The sequence below is a fragment of the Ranitomeya imitator genome, chromosome 6, assembly GCF_032444005.1.
Source record: "Ranitomeya imitator isolate aRanImi1 chromosome 6, aRanImi1.pri, whole genome shotgun sequence".
In the NCBI taxonomy this organism is placed as follows: Eukaryota; Metazoa; Chordata; class Amphibia; order Anura; family Dendrobatidae; genus Ranitomeya; species Ranitomeya imitator.
In genome coordinates this window covers 175,472,548-175,491,295 of record NC_091287.1, presented here as the reverse complement: position 1 = coordinate 175,491,295, position 18,748 = coordinate 175,472,548, and the positions used below count along the sequence as shown (strand labels likewise).

Below are 18,748 nucleotides of genomic sequence, written 5' to 3'. Positions count from 1 at the left end.
ATTGTAAAATTCACACTGAAGGCATTAAAACTATGAATTAACACATGTGGAAATATATACCGTATATACTCGAGTATAAGCCGACCCGAGTATAAGCCGACCCCCCTAATTTTGCCACAAAAAACTGGGAAAACTTATTAACTCGAGTATAAGCCTAGGGTGGAAATGCAGGATTTACCGGTGAATTTCAAAAATAAAAATAGATCATTATTTCCCCATAGCTGTGCCATATAGTGCTCTGCACCGTTCATTATTTCCCCATAGCTGTGCCCCATATAGTGCTCTGCACCGTTCATTGTGCCCCATAGCTGTGCCATATACGGTGCTCTGCACCGTTCATATTTCCCCATAGCTGTGCCATATACGGTGCTCTGCACCGTTCATTGTGCCCCATTGCTGTGCCATATACAGTGCTCTGCACCGTTCATTGTGCCCCATTGCTGTGCCATATACGGTGCTCTGCACCGTTCATTGTGCCCCATTGCTGTGCCATATACGGTGCTCTGCACCGTTCATTGTGCCCCATTACTGTGCCATATACAGTGCTCTGCACCGTTCATTGTGCCCCATTGCTGTGCCATATACGGTGCTCTGCACCGTTCATTGTGCCCCATTGCTGTGCCATATACAGTGCTCTGCACCGTTCATTGTGCCCCATTGCTGTGCCATATACGGTGCTCTGCACCGTTCATTGTGCCCCATAGAAATCTCTGCCGCCGCTGCTGCAATAAAAAAAAAAAACACATACTCACCTCCCTTGATTGCAGCTCCCGGCGTCTCGTTCCGGCGCCTCCATCTTCCCGGCGTCTCTGCTCTGACTGATCAGGCAGAGGGCGCCGCGCACACTGTATGCGTCATCGCGCCCTCTGCCTGAACAGTCAGAGCGCAGACGCCGGGAAGATGGAGGCGCCGGCCGGGAAGATGGAGCGGCGCCCGGCGGCTGGAACGAGGACAGGTGAATATGCTATACTTACCTAGTCCTGGCGATCCTCGCGCTGTCCCTCTGCCTGGTCTTCGGTGCTGCAGCTCTTCCTGTCAGCGGTCACCGGCACCGCTGATTAGAGGGATGAATAGGCGGCTCCGCCCCTATGGGAGGTGGAGCCGCTTATTCATATCTCTAATGAGCGGTCCCACGTGACCGCTGAAGAGGGGAAGAAGCTGCAGCACAGAAGCCCGTGGGACGGCAGGGACAGCGCGAGGATCGCTGGGACTAGGTAAGTATACCTCAGCGCCCTCACCCCCTCACCCGCCGACCCTGCCACCCACATTGACTCGAGTATAAGCCGAGAGGGGCACTTTCAGCCCAAAAATTTGGGCTGAAAATCTCGGCTTATACTCGAGTATATACGGTACTTAAAAAGTGTGAAACAAATGAAAATATGTCTTATATTCTAGGTTCTTCAAAGTAGCCACCTTTTGCTTTGATGACTGCTTTGCACACTCTTGGCATTCTCTTGATGAGCTTCAAGAGATAGTCACCGGGAATGGTCTTCCAACAATCTTGAAGGAGTTCCCAGAGATGCTTAGCACTTGTTGGCCTTTTGCTTTCACTCTGCGGTCCAGCTCACCCCAAGCCATCTCGATTGGGTTCAGGTCTGGCGTAGCACCCCATCACTCTCCTTCTTGGTCAAATAGCCCTTACACAGCCTGGAGGTGTGTTTGGGGTCATTGCCCTGTTGAAAAATCAATGATGGTCCAACTAAACGCAAACCGGATGGAATAGCATGCCGCTGCAAGATGCTGTGGTAGCCATGCTGGTTCAGTATGCCTTCAATTTTGAATAAATCCCCAACAGTGTCACCAGCAAAGCACCCCCACACTATCACACCTCCTCCTCCATGCTTCACGGTGGGAACTAGGCATGTAGAGTCCATCCATTCACCTTTTCTGCGTTGCACAAAGACATAGTGGTTGGAACAAAAGATCTCAAATTTGGACTCATCAGACCAAAGCACAGATTTCCACTGGTCTAATGTCCATTCCTTGTGTTCTTTAGCCCAAACAAGTCTCTCCTGCTTGTTGCCTGTCTTTAGCAGTGGTTTCCTACCAGCTATTTTACCATGAAGGCCTGCTGCACAAAGTCTCCTCTTAACAGTTGTTGTAGAGATGTGTCTGCTGCTAGAACTCTGTGTGGCATTGACCTGGTCTCTAATCTGAGCTGCTGTTAACCTGTAATTTCTGAGGCTGGTGACTCGGATAAACTTATCCTCAGAAGCAGAGGTGACTCTTGGTCTTCCTTTCCTGGGGCGGTCCTCATATAAGCCAGTTTCTTTGTAGAGCTTGATGATTTTTGCAACTGCACTTGGGAACACTTTCAAAGTTTTCCCAATTTTTCGGACTGACTGACCTTCATTTCTTAAAGTAATGATGGCCACTCGTTTTTCTTTACTTAGCTGCTTTTTTCTTGCCATAATACAAATTCTAACAGTCTATTCAGTAGGACTATCAGCTGTGTATCCACCAGATTTCTGCACAACACAACTGATGGTCCCAACACCATTTATAAGGCAAGAAATCCCACTTAATAAACCTGACAGGGCACACCTGTGAAGTGAAATCCATTTCCGGTGACTACCTCTTGAAGCTCATCAAGAGAATGCCAAGAGTGTGCAAAGCACTCATCAAAGCAAAAGTTGGCTACTTTGAAGAGCCTACAATATAAGACATATTTTCCGTTGTTTCACACTTTTTTTTGTTAAGGATATAATTCCACATGTGTTAATTCATAGTTTTGATGCCTTCAGTGTGAATTTACTATTTTCATAGTCATGAAAATACAGAAAAATCTTTAAATGAGAAGGTGTGTCCAAACTTTTGGTCTGTACTGTATATCTCTTGCTTTTAATCACAGTACTTTACATCAGAGCAAAGCTAATTGAGATGCAATGCTTACCTCAGGTACAGAAAAGGATGAGTGTTTTTTGGCAAATAAGATGCATAAACGGTTTCTATAGCTTTCTTCAATGCAGTAGATTCTACAAGCCTTGCTGTGGATTAACAGAGAACTCTTAAAAATAAACAACTACATAAAAATACAAGATGGCGTTTTGACAAAACACTATTTTAATTAAAACAAATTAAATTATAATTCTTTATTCTACCATATAATGCAAAATCCAAATAGGACATAAGTGAAAAACATTTTTTGTTATACTTTTCATATTTTAGGGTCTCGGTACATTGTAGTAAAGTACTCCAATTTTTTTCTTTTTCACCTGAGTGGATCTACCGAGTGGAACGCTACTATCCCTTGATACTACATAATAATACTAAAGCCAGCATATTAAGAATAGTAAAATCCAATAGCACAATGGAATCTACAAAGTACTATATGCTATATATGGATAAATAGTCGGGGCCAGCTGCCAATCAATATATGAAAACCAAAAAAACAGAGACACAAGCAGCCATATGGTCCCATAAAATACATTTTTATTAAATATAAAATTCACCAAACACGAAACAGGTGTACAAAGGGGAAATAACAGTACGCACTCATGGTAATGGCAAGAAATAGGCCTGGAAAGCGATCCATAGACCACACTGCTGAACTAGCAAAATGCTAGAGAAAAGTCTTCCATATCACATGTGAATAGGATATTGGTATTATATTACATACAAGGCCAGTGCCCACATGCAAGGAATACTAAGATCTACGCATAGTGCAGCGATGTACTTTCAGCAGGCAATGGTGGTCCAGGGAACGCACAGGCAGGCCTAACCCCAACGCGCGTTTCGGAGCGCACCGCTCCTTCATCATGAAATCATGCGGTGCGCTCCGAAACGCGCGTTGGGGTTAGGCCTGCCTGTGCGTTCCCTGGACCACCATTGCCTGCTGTAAGTACATCGCTGCACTATGCGTAGATCTTAGTATTCCTTGCATGTGGGCACTGGCCTTGTATGTAATATAATACCAATATCCTATTCACATGTGATATGGAAGACTTTTCTCTAGCATTTTGCTAGTTCAGCAGTGTGGTCTATGGATCGCTTTCCAGGCCTATTTCTTGCCATTACCATGAGTGCGTACTGTTATTTCCCCTTTGTACACCTGTTTCGTGTTTGGTGAATTTTATCTTTTATATTTAATAAAAATGTATTTTATGGGACCATATGGCTGCTTGTGTCTCTGTTTTTTTGGTATCCCTTGATACTGTAATGGATATTAAAGCTTTTCGTAAACATCTTGTAGTCTTTGTATTGTGCACTTACCATTTATAAATAAGAGGAAAATACATTTCTTCATTGAATAGTTGGCATTGGTTATATAACCTTTCATTTTAAATGCCAGCTTAGCATCTTCACATCCCACTTCAATTAACTCTCTTGGAGAAAAGGAATAAAAAAACAACAAAAAACAAAAACCAATGCTTCAATAACCTAGAGCTTATTAAAGTCTTTACTTAAGCAAACCAAATTTTTCAATTCTTGCAAGTGTCAATATGTGTGGCAAAAACTCTGGAAAATGTCAACGTATCCCTGTGACTCAGATAGTTTTTTGTGACATTATATTTTCTGATACTGGTAAAAATTAGGTAAATGTTTTGTATTTTTATGAAAATATAAGAAATTTGACAAATATTTAACAAAAATAGCAAATTTCTAAAGATTATAACTTTATTCCAGAAAGTCACATCACATAAAATAGTTAATATATAACATTCACCTTATGTCTGACTTTCATCAACACCATGTAATATTATTATTATTAATATGAAATGTTCTTTATTTTGTTAGGATGTTAGAAGGCTTAAAAACGTAACAGCAAATTTTCCTATTTTCAAGGAAATTTACATTTTTAGGGACCTATTCAGTTTTTATGTGAATTTTCGAAACATATATATTGGAAAACTCCCAAAAGTGATATTTTGAAACATATTACAAACTGCTATCCGAACTGCTATCCGGTACTTTGTTAACCTTTCAGGTGTTTTCCAGGAATTAAATGCAAAGTGGGATGAGAAGAATGAAAAAAAAAAAAGAATGATTTTTTTTTAACTCATTTTAACCCCTTCATGACCCAGCCTATTTTGACCTTAAAGACCTTGCCGTTTTTTGCAATTCTGACCAGTGTCCCTTTATGAGGTAATAACTCAGGAACGCTTCAACGGATCCTAGCGGTTCTGAGATTGTTTTTTCGTGACATATTGGGCTTCATGTTAGTGGTAAATTTAGGTCAATAAATTCTGCGTTTATTTGTGATAAAAACGGAAATTTGGCGAAAATTTTGAAAATTTCGCAATTTTCACATTTTGAATTTTTATTCTGTTAAACCAGAGAGATATGTGACACAAAATAGTTAATAAATAACATTTCCCACATGTTTACTTTACATCAGCACAATTTTGGAAACAAAATTTTTTTTTGCTAGGAAGTTATAAGGGTTAAAATTTGACCAGCGATTTGTCATTTTTACAACGAAATTTACAAAACCATTTTTTTTAGGGACCACCTCACATTTGAAGTCAGTTTGAGGGGTCTATATGGCTGAAAATACCCAAAAGTGACACCATTCCAAAAACTGCACCCCTCAAGGTACTCAAAACCACATTCAAGAAGTTTATTAACCCTTCAGGTGCTTCACAGCAGCAGAAGCAACATGGAAGGAAAAAATGAACATTTAACTTTTTAGTCACAAAAATTATCTTTTAGCAACAATTTTTTTATTTTCCCAATGGTAAAAGGAGAAACTGAACCACGAAAGTTGTTGTGCAATTTGTCCTGAGTACGCTGATACCTCATATGTGGGGGTAAACCACTGTTTGGGCGCATGGCAGGGCTTGGAAGGGAAGGAGCGCCATTTGACTTTTTGAATCAAAAATTGGCTCCACTCTTTAGCGGACACCATGTCACGTTTGGAGAGCCCCCGTGTGCCTAAAAATTGGAGCTCCCCCACAAGTGACCCCATTTTGGAAACTAGACGCCCCAAGGAACTTATCTAGATGCATAGTGAGCACTTTGAACTCCCAGGTGCTTCACAAATTGATCCGTAAAAATGAAAAAGTACTTTTTTTTTCACAAAAAAATTCTTTTAGCCTCAATTTTTTCATTTTCACATGGGCAACAGGATAAAATGGATTCTAAAATGTGTTGGGCAATTTCTCCTGAGTACGCCGATACCTCATATGTGGGGGTAAACCACTGTTTGGGCACATGGTAAGGCTCGGAAGGGAAGGAGCGCCATTTGACTTTTTGAATGAAAAATTATTTCCATCGTTAGCGGACACCATGTCGCGTTTGGAGAGCTCCTGTGTGCCTAAACATTGGCGCTCCCCCACAAGTGACCCCATTTTGGAAACTAGACCCCCCAAGGAACTTATTTAGATGCCTAGTGAGCACTTTAAACCCCCAGGTGCTTTACAGAAGTTTATAACGCAGAGCCATGAAAATAAAAAATAATTTTTCTTTCCTCAAAAATGATTTTTTAGCCTGGAATTTCCTATTTTGCCAAGGATAATAGGAGAAATTGGACCACAAATATTGTTGTCCAGTTTGTCCTGAGTACGCTGATACCCCATATGTGGGCGTAAACCACTGTTTGGGCGCACGGCAGGGCTCGGAAGGGATGGCACGCCATTTGGCTTTTTAAATGGAAAATTAGCTCCAATCATTAGCGGACACCATGTCACGTTTGGAGAGCCCCTGTGTGCCTAAACATTGGAGATACCCCAGAAATGACCCCATTTTGGAAACTAGACCCCCAAAGGAACTAATCTAGATGTGTGGTGAGGACTTTGAACCCCCAAGTGCTTCACAGAAGTTTATAACGCAGAGCCATGAAAATAAAAAAAAAAATTATTTTCTCAAAAATGATCTTTTAGCCTGCAATTTTTTATTTTACAAAGGGTAACAGGAGAAATTTGACCCCAAAAGTTGTTGTCCAGTTTCTCCTGAGTACAATGATACCCCATATGTGGGGTTAAACCACTGTTTGGGCACATGCCGGGGCTCGGAAGTGAAGTAGTGACATTTTGAAATGCAGACTTTGATGGAATGCTCTGTGGGCGTCACGTTGCGTTTGCAGAGCCCCTGATGTGGCTTAACAGTAGAAACCCCCCACAAGTGACCCCATTTTGGAAACTAGACCCCGAAAGGAACTTATCTAGATGTGTGGTGAGCACTTTGAACCCCCAAGTGCTTCATAGAAGTTTATAATGCAGAGCCGTGAAAATAATAAATACGTTTTCTTTCCTCAAAAATAATTATTTAGCCCAGAATTTTTTATTTTCCCAAGGGTAACAGGAGAAATTGGATCCCAAAAGTTGTTGTCCAGTTTCTCCTGAGTACGCTGATACCCCATATGTGGGGGGTAAACCACTGTTTGGGCACATGCCGAGGCTCGGAAGTGAAGTAGTGACGCTTTGAAATGCAGACTTTGATGGAATGCTCTGTGGGCGTCACGTTGCGTTTGCAGAGCCCCTGATGTGGCTTAACAGTAGAAACCCCCCACAAGTGACCCCATTTTAGAAACTAGACCCCCCAAGGAACTTATCTAGATATGTGGTGAGCACTTTGAACCCCAAAGTGCTTCACAGACGTTTACAACGCAGAGCCGTGAAAATAAAAAATCATTTTTCTTTCCTCAAAAATGATGTTTTAGCAAGCATTTTTTTTAGATTCACAAGGGTAACAGGAGAAATTGGACCCCAGTAATTGTTGCGCAGTTTATCCTGAGTACACTGATACCCCATATGTGGGGGTAAACCACTGTTTGGGCACACTTCAGGGCTCGGAAGTGAGGGAGCACCATTTGACTTTTTGAATACGAGATTGGCTGGAATCAATGGTGGCGCCATGTTGCGTTTGGAGACCCCTGATGTGCCTAAACAGTGGTAACCCCTCAATTCTACCTCCAACACTAACCCCCCCACACCCCTAACCCTAATCCCAACTGTAGCCATAACCCTAATCACAACCCTAACCACAACCCTAATTCCAACCCTAACCCTAAGGCTATGTGCCCACGTTGCGGATTCGTGAGAGATATTTCCGCACCATTTTTGAAAAATCCGCGGGTAAAAGGCACTGCGTTTTACCTGCGGATTTTCCGCGGATTTCCAGTGTTTTTTGTGCGGATTTCACCTGCGGATTCCTATTGAGGAACAGGTGTAAAAAGCCGCGGAATCCGCACAAAGAATTGACATGCTGCGGAAAATACAACGCAGCGTTTCCGCGCGGTATTTTCTGCACCATGGGCACAGCGGATTTGGTTTTTCATATGTTTACATGGTACTGTAAACCTGATGGAATACTGCTGCGAATCCGCAGCGGCCAATCCGTAGCCAAATCCGCACCGTGTGAACATAGCCTAATTCTAAAGGTATGTGCACACGCTGCGGAAAACGCTGCAGATCCGCAGCAGTTTCCCATGAGTTTACAGTTCAATGTAAACCTACGGGAAACAAAAATCGCTGTACACATGCTGCGGAAAAACTGCACGGAAACGCAGCGGTTTACATTACGCAGCATGTCACTTCTTTGTGCGGATTCCGCAGCGGTTTTACAACTGCTCAAATAGAAAATCGCAGTTGTAAAACCGCAGTGAAATGCGCAGAAAAAAACGCGGTAAATCCGCCATAAATCCGCAGCGGTTTAGCACTGCGGATTTATCAAATCCGCAGCGGAAAAATCCGCAGAGGACCAGAATACGTGTGCACATACCGAAACCCTAACCCTAACCCTAGCCCTAACCCTAGCCCTACCCCTAACCCTACCCCTAACCCTACCCCTAGCCCTAACCCTACCCCTAGCCCTAACCCTAACCCTATTCTAACATTAGTGGAAAAAAAAAAATTCTTTATTTTTTTATTGTCCCTACCTATGGGGGTGACAAAGGGGGGGGGTCATGTATTATTTTTTTTATTTTGATCACTGAGATATAATCTATCTCAGTGATCAAAATGCACTTTGGAACGAATCTGCCGGCCGGCAGATTCGGCGGGCGCACTGCGTATGCGCCCGCCATTTTGGAAGATGGCGGCGCCCAGGGAGAAGACGGACGGGACCCCGGCTGGATCGGTAAGTATGATGGGGTGGGGGGGGGAATCGGAGCACGGGGGCGTCGGGGGGTGGAACGGAGCACGGGGGGGTGGATCTGAATGCAGGGGGGGGTGATTGGAGCACGGGGGGAGCGGACAAGAGCACGGGGGGAGCGGAGCACTGGACGGAGGGGAGCCGGAGCAGTGTACCGGCCAGATCGGGGGGCTGGGGGGCGATCGGTGGGGTGGGGTGGGGGCACACTAGTATTTCCAGCCATGGCCGATGATATTGCAGCATCGGCCATGGCTGGATTGTAATATTTCACCTGTTATAATGGGTGAAATATTACAAATCGCTCTGATTGGCAGTTTCACTTTCAACAGCCAATCAGAGCGATCGTAGCCACGAGGGGGTGAAGCCACCCCCCCTGGGCTAAACTACCACTCCCCCTGTCCCTGCAGATCGGGTGAAATGGGAGTTAACCCTTTCACCCGATCTGCAGGGACGCGATCTTTCTGTGACACAGCATATGCGTCACAGGTCGGATTGGCACCGACTTTCATGACGCATACGCTGTGTCACAGGTCGGGAAGGGGTTAAAAAACACTTTCTCGTATTCTTCATTGGGGGACACCGTTAGGCCGGGGTCACACTAGTCTGTAATACGAACGAGTGCTATGCGATAAAAAAATCGCATAGCACTCGGACCAATGTTAATCTTTGGGGCAGCTCCCATCATCCGTTTTTTTTCTCGTCCGTATTACACTTGTGAGTGAAATCGCAGCATGCTGTGATTGTCCGCGTATCTCAGCTGAGAAACGTCAAAGCAAGTCTATGGGGGCGAGAAAAATACGGATTACACACGGACCATCAGTGTGACTTGCGAGATATTCTCAGGCATTTGGCAGGTGACAGGAAAGGTTCAGCCATTATTTGCTCATTTTGCAAGTGTGTGAGAAAATTTCACCATACGGATGAGATCCTGACGACACATGGGTACTTTTTTGAGAAAAAAACGCATTCTGGCATTGCACACGGATGACATACGGAGAACATTTGTGCGATTCTCGGCAGACAAAAATCGGACAGATTTTTTATACATTGTGTCACTCCAGTCTTACAGTAGGATAGTCTCCTGCCACTATTAATGCAACTAATTGAAAATTGGCTTCTCCCCAGCAGATTATAATTTGCCTACTAGCACCACACTTCTCTTTTTAGTAAAAATGCAGTAAGAGAAAGCAAAAGGAATTAAAGCACAAAAAGGAAAATAATGCACACCCGACCGGGTAACCAAGGATGGGAGCTGTGTCCTCCAATGAAGACTACAAGAAAGATTTTACGGTAAGTAAAAATTCCTTTTCTCGTTCGTTATTGGGGGACAGAGTAACTGAGATGTCCCAAAGAAGTCTAAGGGGTGGCAATAACAAACATTATATACAGTTACCACAGAATATTTTCAAACCGTTTAGAATTTGCTGCTTGCAGTATCTTCCTCCCCAGATTTGTATCTGCCATAGCAAGCGTGTGTTCCCCGTAAAGCTTGGAAAGGTAATCTCAATGAGCAAGTAGCTGCCTTACAGAGCTGCAGGGTCGAAACCAGGTGAAGAACTGTCGGAAGGCTCTTTCAGTCCAAGCAGGGTGCACTTTAACCCTGAAATGGAGGGGGGGGGGGGGGGTTAAATCACTGGCACCTGCCCTATAAGCCTCGCAAATGTCTGATCTAATTCAGTGAGCAAGCTAGAGGTGATCAGACCTCTGCCAGAGCATACCAGGATGCCTAAGGCATCCAAACGGATCTTTGAGAAACAGGAAGAGCTGCACAGCCTTCTGCTATATCCACCAATGTGAGAACCTCTCAGGGAAACTGGAGGTAAAGTACCTAAAGAAGGGAAAATAATCTCCTTATTAAAGTGAAAAAGCAGAGAGTTTCATTAAGGAGGGGGGAGCCAAACATCTGAACGCTCAGTCCAGGAGGAGGAGAAAAAAAAACTTGACTTTCTCACAAGATCTCCTTCTCTACGCTCACCTACCGTGGAAACCTTCAAAAGGAACCTGAAGACCTACCTCTTCCAACAAGCCTACAACCTGCAATAGCGCCCCCCCCATACCACTGCAAGACCAGCTCTACCCTCACCTCCTGTATCCTCACCCATCTCTTTTAGATTGTCAGCCCTCATGGGTAAGATCCTCTCTCCTTCTGTACCAGTAGGTGACTACTTTTGTTCAAGATGATTTTGTTTTTGTATATATATATATATATATATATATATATATATATATATATATATATATATATATATATATATATATATATATATATATATATATTTTCCTTTTCACAGTAAAGCATGTGGAATATATGGCGCTATAATAAATAATAATAATCTCTCTGATGAGCGCAAAAGGGGAGAACCAAAGGACAGCTGGACCCCTAGAGGTCTCCAGTCTCACAAGGAATAACAGGATTTTTGGTTGCTTACCGTAAAATTTGTTTCTCGGAGCCTCCATTGGGGGACACAGGAACCATAGGGTGTTGTCCCCTCCAATGAGAGGCGATAGAGAAAATATGGTCGCCGCAAATTTTTCCTGGCCAGGCAGGCAGTTCTGACCTCTGGTCTATAAGATACATTCTACTGGACCAGGATAGCCAAGGCAGGAACTTAGCTTTTGGGTGACTGCCCTAGTTCAATCCAGACATGCTAGTAAAAAGAAGGCTATTGCACTACAAGTGATGCCCATAGGTTCTTCTCACCTATGAAATAGATGCTAAATTAAATGGCAAAAAAGTGACCTTTTAGGGCCCTTGTTCATTAAACCTAGTCAGACAACCATAATCCGAAAGGAAAGGAGCCTTCTGAATTGCATACTCGACAGTCCTGCTAGTAAACTAAATGACCAAAAAGAAATTGGGTAGAAGAGGACAACTCTCAGAAAATGTCTGTCTGGATAGTAGGGGAGATGTCTGGGGGAATTCACCACGATGAACAGGAGTTTCAGACCTAAACCAGAGACTCCTAAGAAAACAGGCATTCAAAATATTCAATCCAAGTGTTAAAGGAAAGTCTTGCCCTAATAGGGAAAGACCAGGATTGCTATAGAATGTGGAAGAGCCGGGAAGTCTGTCCTCACCTGTCTATTGTAGGAGGTAGGTACTCAAAGGGAGGCCTCAATAGCCACTCCAGGCATCTAAAAAGTACCGCCCTACTCAGGAAGCATCACACAAGTCTTCCTTATCTTTAAAAACCTTTGTCCTTTATTACAAACATCGTGATGTGGACATGGTTACAAAGGGCAGGACGGCTGGACGACGGCCGTTTCGCGTATTGCACGCTTCAACGGGTCCAAGCGTGCAATACGCAAAACAGCCGTCGTCCATTGATTGCACCAGCTTGATCTGCAGCCGTCCTGCCCTTTGTAACCATGTCGACATCACGATGTTTGCAATAAAGGACAAAGGTTATTAAAGATAAGGAAGACTTGTGTGGTGCGGCTATTTTTTTCTACTTCTGGATTGACTTTACACGTTCTTTCTAACGAGCACACTAAATTCCTGTGGAATCACCGCATGGGGTGTTGTCGACTCAGCTAACCTGCTTCATCAGTGAGTATCCACCTTGTTCCTAGTGCCATTCAGTTTTCTCTGGTTTTTTATTGACTACTCAGAAGCACCTATCCTGGTGTATATTGATCAAAGGTCTCCTATTGGCTGAAGAAGCCTAGATTAGTGTGGCCACCTACACCCTACACTGCCCAAGAAAAAAAAATTGCTGGCTAAGTCAGAAACCCCTGCCTCTAGAATTAGAGGCAAGGTTCCTACTAAATGATAAAAGTATGGGTGCTCAACTGTAAAAGTATAAGGTGCTCCAAAGTAAAATAGAACAATAATGGTTAAAAAAAAACTTTGGCACTCAAAAAGGATAAGTTGAAAGTGTTTTCAATCAAAAAAGAAAAAAATTCATCCAAGGAGGAACAAATACGTAATTAATTCGACGTTTTGGCATGTCACAGCCTTTTTCAAGAAATATCTGTTAAAGGTGTCTCTATAGGTCATCTATGAGAATGCGTGGGTCCGGGAACAAAGTGTCAAGCTGTTCCTACTAAAGGCTGGAGTCACCAATTAAAAAAGGAGCCCTCATCCTTCAGTGGAAAGGCAGGAGCAGAGCTACTTAGACTGTTTAAAAGGATTGTCCCATGAACAAAAGTTCATTTTAATTAATAGATCTTGGAATAATAACTTCTTTCACAATTGGATGTGTTTAAATAAAATGTTCCTGTGACGAGATAATCTTATAAATGTGCCCCGGCTGTGTTCTTTGTAATGGCGGTCTCTGATCATACCACATCTCCTTAGGGGGGGGGAGGGGGGGGAAAGCAAAAGAGTATACAGACATGACAGCATAAGATCGCAGGCGAACCCTCAGTGACCTGTGCTCTAGTCTACATAATGAATACCTGTACGTACTGAAGAAAAAAAACCTTCTGCAGGCAGGTGCCAGCCGTGGCACCTGCGCTGCAACATAATTGCATGTTTAGTGTCCTAGTAATCACTGTTCTTCATGTTATTGATCAAGTACAGAAAAAAATAATCAATCATCAATTTGAAAATGGTGCCCGCTGCACCTGCGCAGTTGCAGCTATTGGTGTGTATAGAGATCCGATAGCTGCTATTGCGCAGGTGACGCCATCTTCCTGAAGAAGAAAAAAAAAATCCTCCTCCAACATGGCGCCTATGGCTAGAAGTTGGGAATTTCAAACTTAATCTTCACGAGGCTCAAAGACCACTGTCCCGGTACCTGATCAACGACTAAGTCAAAGTACATGGTCTAGCAGTATAGGCGCTAGAGGATACCGACTGAACAATACAGCCTGTACTCTCCACCGCTATGTGTGCGATACAGAGTGCACAATTAAACCCTGTTACCCTAAAAACAATACATCTGAAAAAGAAAAAGCGAGAAAAGGTTAACAGCTAACTTGGCCTCTATAGGCCTAAAATGGATCTGAGACCTCAGTTGCCTCCAACTGATATTATGAAAAAAAACTGAGAAGCCTGATGCCAGCAGGAAAGGTATAGTCTGCCGGGTGCGGGTGTAAGACAATTTTCAATTAGCTGCATTAATAGTGTCAGCCCACAGGTGTCTATCCCACATTATTGTGTCCCCAAATAAAACTAACAAGAAATTATGTTTTTACTGCTAAAAGATTGCTAGCTTTTCAATATCATGCAGACTCTAAGCCCATTACTGAGGTTTGGATTGCAGTGGTAAGCATCAGGACCACATACCGTATATACTCGAGTATAAGCCGACCCGAGTATAAGCCGACCCCCCTAATTTTTTTTTTTTTTTAAATTCGTTTATTAATTTCAGAATAGACAAACATTGCACATATTACATTTATCATTATTAAACATACCATCAGATACAAATGATTACAAACATCATCGCATCCAAAGTTCAGAGGCAATAGACTGTGCATGTTGAATCACTAGTACCTACAAAATACCTACTATACAACTTAAACAACTTTAACCTTTAGTAATAAGTCGCCAAAAGAAAACAGATTCAAGTTTGCTCTGCAACGATGTCCCCAAACCCCATGCCCTCCTCCCCGTGCATATATCTAATCCACGCAGACTACAGAGTATGATGAGATGAGTTCCATCTACCCCAAATTTTTTCGAATTTACCTGGGCATCCTCTATTATGGTACAGTGTTCTTTCATATGGGATAACCGAGTTCACCAGGTCAATCCAAGCTCTGAGAGACGGGGAGGAGCTACCCATCCACCTTAATGCCAGTACCTTTCGTGCTAAGAAGAGCGTTTCTCGAAGGAAGATCCCAGTATGGTGATCCCAGGTCTCTGTATCCCACACCCCAAATAGGCAAGTCAATGGTTCAAGTGGGACAGGGATTAACAATAAAGACGTTAACAATGTCGTGACTTCTTTCCAATAATGAAGGATTACCGGGCACCGCCATATCATGTGGGTAAAATCCGCATCATGTGCGTGACACCGTAAGCAGTCTGACGTCTGAAGGCGGCCCATTTTAAAAAGTCGTGTCGGAGTCAGATAAGTCTGATATGTAATATATAGCTGGGTCATCCTATTGTTAACTGAGGGAGAAACTTTAGTTGGAGATTCCAAAATATCTTCCCACTCCTCTCCCAGTGTATCGGGAAGGAGTCCCTCCCATTTCTTTTTTAAGGTGTTAATAGTGAGCCCATCTCCCACGGATAATAGGTATGTGTATAAAGAGGAAATGAGCCCCTGAGGACCCTGTGATTTGAGAATGCCTATAAGGGGTAAAGATGAAATTGCTCGACCTGCACCTGCATTTCGCATATGTGACTGGAAAGCTGACCTCAGCTGTAAATAACGGAAAAATTGAGATCTTGGGATATTGCAGGTATCCCGCAATTGTTCAAAGGACACAAAAACATCTTGGTTATACAAATTACCTACCGAGAGAACACCACATGAGATCCAGAACTCAGTAGACGGGTGATTTAGTAATTCTGGAAAATAACTATTATACCACAGTGGCATTTCGGCTATTATATCTGTATATTTAATAACTTTTTTAATTTGTCTCCATATTAATCTCGCTTGTCGAAGCAATGGCAGCAAACGGGGAGCACTGACTTTCTCCATTTCCAAAAAACCCAGTGGACAGTCAATACGGGCAGAATGGATTATATGGCTTTCTGAATTAGGTAGGGAGTTGCTAGGCATCCATTTGCTTATCGCCCTAGCCTGCCCAGCAAGATAATATAGATAAAAGTCTGGTAAGGCTGCCCCTCCCCCCCTTGTCGGTCTCTGTAGAGTAGATAGCTTGAGTTTGGGTCTAGTCTTCCCCCATATAAAGGACGTGGTCAGGGAGTTTAAGTTTGCAAAAAAAGATTTGGGTATTGGCACAGCACTATGTTGGAGACAATAATTAAATTTGGGGAGCAATATCATCTTAACTAAATTAATGCGACCTGCAACGGAGAGAGGGAGTTTGCTCCAAGCTATGAATTTAGATTTGGCCAGGTCCAATAGTGGATAAATATTAAGTCGTAGGTCCAGCTGACTATATTGAGACATATGTATTCCTAGATATTTGAAATTGGAGACTACAGGTAGTGACGAGAGATTTTCGAGACGGGGCATCGGCGCATGAGACAGAGGCATCAGAGCAGACTTATCCCAATTGATATAGAGACCAGAGAATTTGCTAAAATTATCTATAGTCGTTATTACTCGCGGTAGTGTTTCTTCTGTTTTATCCATAAATATGATCATATCATCAGCATATAGACCGATGGTGTCTACACGATCCGCAATACTTATTCCCTTGATATCCGTGGAAGACCTTATGCGTATTGCCAATGCTTCTATCGCGAGGGCAAAGAGGGCCGGGGACAGAGGACATCCCTGACGGGTTCCCCTATGTAAAGTAAAAGAATCAGAGATAGAATTATTCACAATTACCCGTGCCCTAGGATTCCTATATAGTGTATCTATCCCTCTAATAAATTTATCTCCAAAACCGTATTTCTGCAGACATGCAGAAAGAAAAGGCCATTCAAGGGAGTCAAACGCTTTAGCTGTGTCTAGGGATGCCAGAGCCCAGTTATTATCCAATTCTAGGGAGCTATATTGAATCACTGATTGGACCCGCCGAATATTAATAGAGGTACTTTTCCCAGGCATAAAGCCTGTTTGATCTGGGTGTATAAGATCTAATATGATTGTATTTAGTCTAGTGGCCAATATTTTAGTGAAGATTTTATAATCTACGTTCACCAATGATATGGGGCGATATGATCCACATTCCAAGGGGTCCTTTCCCTCCTTCTTAAGTACAATGATATTTGCATCATAAAATGTTTCAGGCATAATTTCTCCCTCCCATATATTCTGAAGCACCTTCAATAAGAGTGGTGCCAGGTGGTCCCGATATTTTTTATAGAACTCAACGGGAAACCCGTCAGGTCCAGGGGCCTTCCCGGTGGCCATATCCATTATAGCCTGTTCCACCTCCTCCAGAGTAAACTCGGCTTCCATAAAAGCTTGCTGGGTTGGGCTCAGTAAGGGGAATGCCATGTCTGATAGATAGTCTATACATTCAGGGACCCCAAGACCACTACCCGATTTGTACAGTGACTTATAGTAATTACAAAAACTTTGAAGAATTTCCTCGGTGGAGGATACCAACGAACCATCGAGTGTCCGAATCTGTAGTACCGTGTTGGAGGTGTTATGCTGACGTACCAAAAAAGCTAGGAGTTTACTGGCCTGATTCCCCATTTCAAAATAAGACTGACGGGTAAAAAATAATTTACGTTTTGATTTAGTGTCTATATTTTGGGTGTATAATCTTTGGGAAGTGAGCCACTCCACCCTGTTGCCGTTAGTTTGATTGGCCACATAGGCGGCTTCCGAGTCCTTCAGCCGTCGCTCAATCTCGTCATCTTCCCCCGCCGTCACCCTCTTTATATAGGAGATTGTAGAGGACAGACATCCCCTCAAATATGCCTTTAGAGTGTCCCAGAACAGATTGAGATTCGAGGGGTCTGGGTGAGTAGAGACAAAGCAGTTTAACTGATCAACCGTTCTATCACTAGCATCTATTAGTTTCAGCCAGAAGGGATTCAATTTCCAAGGTATATTATTATTTGACTGACCGTATTTAAGTTTGAGAACAATTGGGCTGTGATCTGATATCCCCCTGTTACCATGTTCGACACTATTCACCCACAGCGCTAGGTCGCTAGATCCAAATATGTAATCTATACGGGATAGAGACTGTCTAGTTGAAGAATGACAAGTATATTCCTTTATCTCAGGGTGACGTATTCTCCATAGGTCTAACCATCCGCTACCGTTCATAAATGATGCCAATTGAGAGGGAGATTGAGAAAGGGACCCCCTTGACATCTCGCCGTCTAGTCTCAGTCTGTCTTTAAGATTATCCATGACTAAATTAAAGTCTCCCATACAGATAACACTAGCATTAGGATAATTTAGGGAGAAACCCAGTGCCATGCGGAGAACCGATATGCCGGCCGGGGGTGGGTTATAAACACATAATATCACATATTCCTTCATATTAATAAAGGCATGAACAAAAACAAAGCGACCCTCGGGATCGCGTCGTGACTCTCTAGCCTCCCACCTGACATTCCTATGTACCAACAGGGAGACCCCTCTGGAGTAACTGGTGTGAAATGCGTGAAGGGACCACTGCACCCACGGCTTTTGCGTACACTTAGCTGTGTCTCTGGTCAAATGCGTCTCCACAAGTGCTACAATATGTGGATGATACCTTTTAATTTGTGAAAATACCTTAATTTTCTTTCGAGGAGTCTTAATACCCCGTATGTTCCACGTCATACATACAATCTCAGATCCCATATCTACGTTCGGGAAAAGGCATAACATACACCACAGCCTGGGCGGGAATCAGGAACATCATACAGAGCATAAGGTTATCACTGGCGACTAATAAACATAACAAACAATTGAAATTGAAACTGGTGTAAAATACCAAACCAAACAACATTTGAACAGTGGAGGAGTGTAATCCTACACTCCTATAGTTGAGTAGAATAGGGGATACCCTCACTGGAATCAGCGTCCGGTATAGTTGACAAACTCAGCACCCACATAGAGAGCTCTAGATTGTGTTGCCATCAGATAGAAAGAGCTACTCAAGAGTCCGGGGTACTAGGCCCCTTGTATGACCGTAACCATTCGACCGCCTCCGCCGGGTCAGT

At 43.2% G+C, this 18,748-nt stretch overlaps 1 protein-coding gene across 1 annotated transcript in view; it reads right to left on the bottom strand.

Moving 5' to 3' along the window:
* The window catches only part of MLH1 (mutL homolog 1), a 101,462-nt gene that overhangs the window by 39,979 nt on the left and 42,735 nt on the right, over positions 1-18,748 (bottom strand). The window contains exons 9-10 of the mRNA XM_069730316.1: positions 4,213-4,325; positions 2,894-2,987 (exon numbers count right to left, since the gene is read on the bottom strand). Of these exons, the coding sequence (XP_069586417.1) occupies positions 2,894-2,987; positions 4,213-4,325 (207 nt within the window). The remainder of the gene's footprint in view (positions 1-2,893; positions 2,988-4,212; positions 4,326-18,748) is intronic.